The sequence below is a fragment of the Engraulis encrasicolus genome, chromosome 23 (genome assembly GCF_034702125.1).
Source record: "Engraulis encrasicolus isolate BLACKSEA-1 chromosome 23, IST_EnEncr_1.0, whole genome shotgun sequence".
In the NCBI taxonomy this organism is placed as follows: Eukaryota; Metazoa; Chordata; class Actinopteri; order Clupeiformes; family Engraulidae; genus Engraulis; species Engraulis encrasicolus.
The window spans coordinates 29,209,972-29,216,209 of NC_085879.1; the positions used below are offsets into that span (position 1 = coordinate 29,209,972).

The 6,238-nt window shown below is 39.7% G+C and overlaps 1 protein-coding gene across 1 annotated transcript in view; it reads right to left on the minus strand.

Annotated features, from left to right (window-relative positions):
- LOC134439964 (WW domain-binding protein 11-like) overlaps positions 1 to 5,680 on the minus strand; it is a 6,908-nt gene extending 1,228 nt beyond the window's left edge. The window contains exons 1-2 of the mRNA XM_063189891.1: positions 4,687 to 5,680; positions 2,966 to 3,917 (exon numbers count right to left, since the gene is read on the minus strand). Coding sequence (XP_063045961.1) covers positions 2,966 to 3,917; positions 4,687 to 4,847 — 1,113 coding nt within the window. The 5' untranslated portion in view covers positions 4,848 to 5,680. The remainder of the gene's footprint in view (positions 1 to 2,965; positions 3,918 to 4,686) is intronic.
- Between the last annotated feature and the right edge of the window lie 558 nt (positions 5,681 to 6,238).

The window sequence follows — 6,238 nt, forward strand, 5'->3', positions numbered from 1 at the left end:
TTGTAACTTCTTGTTAATGCATAAGCAATGCCTAACAAATCATTTGTTAACGTTTTGTAAACCATGGAAAGGTTTTCACTTTAGATCAGTTCCCCAGATATACTTAAGTAATGAGTTGTAACTCTTTGATAATGCATAAGCAATGCTTATCGAGTCATTTGTTAATGTTTTGGAAAGCATGGAAAGGTTTTCACTTCAGAGAAGTTCCCCAGATATAGGCCTAATGGGGTTTAAATCCTTGATAAAAGCATAAGCAATGCTTATGAAGTCATTTGTTAATGTTTTGGATAGCATGGAAAGATTTTCACTGAAAAAGTTCCCCAGATATGCGTTAGTAATGCGTTGAAACTTCTCGATAATGCATAAGCAATGCTTATCAAGTCATTTGTTAACGTTTTGGAAAGCATGGAAATGTGTTCACTTTATATCAGTTCCCCAGATATACTTAAGTAATGAGTTGTAACTCCTTGATAATGCATAAGCAACGTTTATCAAGTCATTTGTTAATGTTTTGGAAAGCATGGAAAGATTTTCACAGAAAAAGTTCCCCAGATATGAGTTATTAATGCGTTGAAACTTCTTGATAATGCTTACGCAATGCTTATCAAGTCATTTGTTAACGTTTCGGAAAGCATGGAAAGGTTTTCACTTTAGAACAGTTCCCCAGATATACCTAAGTGATGGGTTATAAATCCTTGATAATGCATAAGCAATGCTTACCAAGTCCTTTGTTAGTGTTTTGGAAAGCATGGAAATGTTTTCACTTAAAAAGTTCCCCAGATATGCGTTAGTAATGCGTTGAAACTTCTTGGTAATGCATAAGCAATGCTTATCAAGTCATTCGTTAATGTGTTGCAAAGCCATAACAGGTTTTCACTTTAGATAAGTTCTCCAGATATACTTAAGTAACTGGTTATAAATCATTGATAATGCATAAGCAATGCTTATCAAGTCATTTGTTAATGTTTTGGAAAGCATGGTGAGATTTTCACTTAAAAAGTTCCCCAGATATGCGTTAGTAATGAGTTGTGACTTCTTGGTAATGCATAAGCAATGCTTATCAAGTCATTTGTTAACGTTATGGAAAGCATGGAAAGGTTTTCACTTTAGATCAGTTCCCCAGATATACTTAAGTAATGGGTTATACATCCTTGATAGTGCACAAGCAATGCTTATCAAGTCATTTGTTAATGTTTTGGAAAGTATGGATAGGTTTTCACTTAAAAAGTCCCCCAGATATGCGTGCATAAGCAATGCTTATCAAGTCATTCGTTAATGTGTTGTAAAGCCATAACAGGTTTTCACTTTAGATCAGTTCCCCAGATATACTTAAGTAATGGTTCGTAATTCCTTGATAATGCATAAGCAACGCTTAACAAGTCATTTGTTAATGTCCAGAAACATCCATGAGGGGCAGTCACATGAGCCTCAACTTAGGCCTAGGCCTACTGTTTGCCATGCTACCAGTCATCACACACTAACCATTACAAAAGGGTTAAATAAGACTTCACTGATGCTAAAGCAAGAGTTTACAAACCGTTACCATACATGCCTAATAGTACTTGTTAATGGTTAGGTGGTAGGAGACAACAAAGAGATAATGTTTTTTTCATAAATAAAGGTGGGTTATCAGACATTTTAACCTCTTACCGCAGAGCCCATTATGTCCTATTTTGGAGAGGTTTTTGAGACCATGACTTTAGGATGCTACAGCTTTTGAATAACATTATCCACATTGAACTTTGAGGGTTTATTTTGAAGCAGATACTTGGGAGAAGACATCCAGTCAACTCCAGCTTTTTATGAACATCACTAAATCTACATTTCAGATCATTATATATAAAAAAAACATCCGAAAATATGAAAATCGCCTAATTTTTGTTTAGTTTTCAGTGTGTACCTGGATGGTTATTTGAGATGCATAGTAAAATAGTACATTTCCTCAATGCACATGTTGTCAGCAAGTAAAATCCAGAATTTGAAGTAGATCTGTAAAGTTACAGAGGAGTTACATAGCAAATACCACAGGTACTAATGGGCGTCTCCAAAAATATATATAAGTTATCCATATGTCCTATTTTGGAGAGGTTTTCAGACCATGACTTTAGGATGCAATAGCTTTTGTTTTACATGGTCCACATTGACCATTGAGGGTTTATTTTGAAGCAGACACTTGGGAGAACACATCCAGCCAACTCCAGCTTTTTATTAACTTCATTAAACCTACCTTTCAGATCATTACATACAACAAAAACATCCGAAAATGTGAAAATCGCCTGTTTTTTTTGTTTGTTTTCAGTGTGTACATTGATGGTTATTTGGTATGCACAGTGAAATACTACATTTCCTCTATGTCCATGTTGTGAGCAAGTGGGATCCAGAATTTGAAGTAGACATGTGAAATTACAGAGGACTTACATAGCCATTTCCACAGGTACTAATAGGCGTCTCCAAAAAACATATAAGCTATCCATATGTCCTATTTTGGAGAGGTGTTTAGACCATGAGTTTAGGATGTAATAGCTTTTGTTTTACATGCTCCACATTGACAATTGAGAGTTTAAATTGAAGCAGACACATGGGGCAAGACATCCAACCAACTCCAGCTTTTTATTAACTTCATTAAATCTACATTTCAGATCATTATATACAACAAAAAATGTGAAAAATCACCTTTTTTTTAGATTTCAGATTACAGTAAAACACCACAGTTCCTCATTGCACATGTTTTCAGCATGTAAAATCCAACACTTGAAGGGCTTTCACTTTCACTTTCAGATTATTAAAATGACATAGATGGTACATAACAATGTCCACAGTACTAATAGGCATCAAAGCACAACAATATTACAATTGTGTTTTTGTACCATTATTTCAAATAAACCAATAGTAGGACCTATCATCCCTCATAAACCTGCTTCAGTCTTTGAGGAGGAGTATAAACATATTATAAAACAGTCCATACCAGAGCCCCGTTAGCCAGAACCATCCTCTCATCCACTGAGAGGTTCTGGAGCGGGTGGAAGTAAGCCCTGCACGCCGTCAGGAGGTCATCATGCAGCGGCCTGAGGCGGCAGAGGCCATCGTGCCCAGGCTGTCCCTTCAGCTGATCATTTGCTGCATCAACAGCCGGGTCACTCATGTGAAGGGTTGAGAAGATTACCTCGTATCTGTACCCTGGCATGACGGATGCAGGGAAGGGAAAACTGTGAAGGCGGTCCTTCCTCCATCCGTCCCGCATCTCTGGCAACTTCATCAATCCCTTGTAGATGACCAATCCGATGAAGCGGTACATCTCCTCTGGCTCTATGTCGACCCACTTCCTCTTTCGTCCTTGTGCAGCCCTTTTTGCAGCATGGAGATTGGTATGCCTGCACAGGGTCCTAACCACGTCCTTGCTGAAAAACAATAAGAACAGGTCAAGCGGCCGGTAGTCTACCTGAGGGTCCAGCTGTGGTCCTGGAGGGCGCCTGGGTCGAAATGGCAACGGTGGAGGCTCCACGTCTTCACTCGTTGCATCACGCCAGAAGTCGGAGTCCTGCGGCGGTGGACCCAGGGATGCACGCTTCGCAGGACGGCTTGGCGTTGAGGCAGGGACTTGTGAGGTGCGTTTACCACTCGTAGCACCACGGCTTGGTGGAGGAGGGCATGGAGTTGGAGCAGAGGCTTTTGAGGGGCGCTTACCACGCCTAGCACCACGACTAACTGGAGGAGGGCATGGAGTTGGAGCAGGGTGGAGATCACGGCGCCTGCCACTCATGCGCACACTGCTGGCAGCTGGAGGAGTTGGAGAGGCAGCTGGAGGAGTTGGAGAGGCAGCTGGAGGAGTTGGAGAGGCAGCTGGGTGTGGGGCAGTTGAAGTCCCTTCCAAAGGGTCATCAGATGTGTTCCCATCATCCGAGTCAGATGTCTCCTCACTGTATGAACAAGAGGATACACAACATTAATTATACTTTTATTTAGATGTAACAGTTTTTTTTTAAAATTACATTTTCATTTACATTACATTTTCAAAAAATTACATTTCATTTACCACTACATTACAGTGTATCCTGCAGTGAAACAAAGACAGACTGAAGAATAAATCATGGCTATATATTGACAGTATGAATTGCCATAACATATTGTAGTAAAGCAGGCTGCAGGACATGGGAGTGCACTGACAATGAATGTGACAGTTCATGCTTTTTTTTTTTTTTTGCCTCACTGCTAATTGCATGTCAGCTGAATAAGTTGCCATTATCCATTTAGCTTGGCTACACCAACAAAATGCAAGTTATAGTATATTTATCATTACATTACAGTTAATCATATAGTTGCAGACATAAGCACTTTAGAATAAACTTACAAAGTAATGATAAACAGCATTGCCATTCAATACTGTAAATGGTAAAAGACATGGGAAACACTGACAGTGAACGCATTTTTCTTTCTGACTGCATGATTTGTGTATGTATTCATGTATGGAATCAATTTAAATGTAATAAAATGTATTCTCACTATACTGCTGTCTAATATTCCTGTCAGTGTTTATATCTGGTGCGTTTGCAGCGTCTGTACTGCTGGCACAATTACCACATGGGGACAATAAAGTTCTAAACTTTCATTCAGCAGCAGAATTATCACTTTCATTATGCAGTGACACAATTATGCCTTTCACGATACAGTGACAAAATGATCACTTACAAATCGAGGACGACATCTATGCCGTCCTCAAACGCCTGAAGCGCTGAGTCGGTGCTGTCAGCTTCGGACACCGCATCATCCTCTGTCTCATTCCCGCCGTCATCAAAAAGTTGAGCGTGGATTTCGGCCAAAGTATACCGCTTCCTACCGCGTCCATCCATGATGTCTTCACAACACTCGACTCACAGAAAGCACAGACTACTCACACTCACAGGCAACACACACTTTTAGGGAGTACAAACCCGAAATTGCTGACGAGAAATGCTGCTCTACGATGCGTAAAGCAAGCAGAGTAGGCGGCAACTCCAATGTTGTTGTGACAACCAAAACCATGCGGCAGATACGCATGCCGTGAGAAACGTGAGGGATTCACCAATCGGGATGAATGACCAACCTACATTGTCAGAAGAAAGCATACTATTGGCTGAATTAGATGTCACTCAAGTTTGGGTGAGCGTTTGTGACCTCTCAGCCTATCTTGTCAACTACCAAAATAAAGGTTCACTACGAGACGCATACAAGAATGCTGTGCTTAGGTGAAACAGACGTCTGCCTCTCCGTACACGTTGCTCCACGCCAAAAAATAGCTCTGGAATATTACAGGGGACATCGTCAGCTTTTGATTCATGTGTAACAATAGATGACAACTTGAAGAAATGTGGTGAAAACATGTCAGAGAAGATGATGCAGCAAAGTGGATGTACACAAGGCACCATTCTTAGCGTCACATCGATCAAGCAAATAAACATCGTTTTGGACTATGGAAGCATACTGGATGGCTTATTGGCACAGTTTGAAGGTTGGTGACTTTATTTGTACCGTTTGTGTGTGGTAAAAATACATTTAAATGTGTCAACAGAGATCGTTTTTAACACTTAGCAACTTCCTATTCAAATGACTGGGAAATGCTAAGCTAGGTTCTTGCTAACAACTAAAGCCTGTTCTTGCTAACAACTGCATCAAAGTTGCCCAAATTTGATGGGCACCGAGTTGAAACTATATTAATAACGGGTAGTTGGTCAGTTTGGCTGGAAATTGGTCATAATAGAATATAACAACATGCGTCCTGTTGCAACTTGGTTTTTTTTAAACTGGGACCGTCGACGGGCCCGGAAGTGGGCGTGGTAGGTTAAGAGGTTAATGATGGTTTACTAATGCTTATCAGAAGGTTAAATCGCCATAGACGAATGATTAATTAACAGTACTTAATAATTTCACAGAAATACGTAATGACTGACTCGTGATTCACTAAGGCTTAACTAATGCTTAATTTTGTTTAGCGAGTAGTTACATCAGCACACACTAACCATTTACTAACGGTATTAGTTAATGGTTAAGAAATGAGAAATAACACATACATAACGACTTACTTGTGATTCACTAAGGGTTAATTAATGTTAAAAATAAGGCTTAACTAAGGTTCAACTTTGTTTAGCGAACCGTTACATCAGCACACACTAACCATTTACTAATGGTAGTAGATAATAGTTAAGAAATGAGGAATAACACATACATAACGACTAACTCGTTATTTACTAAGGGTTAACTATTG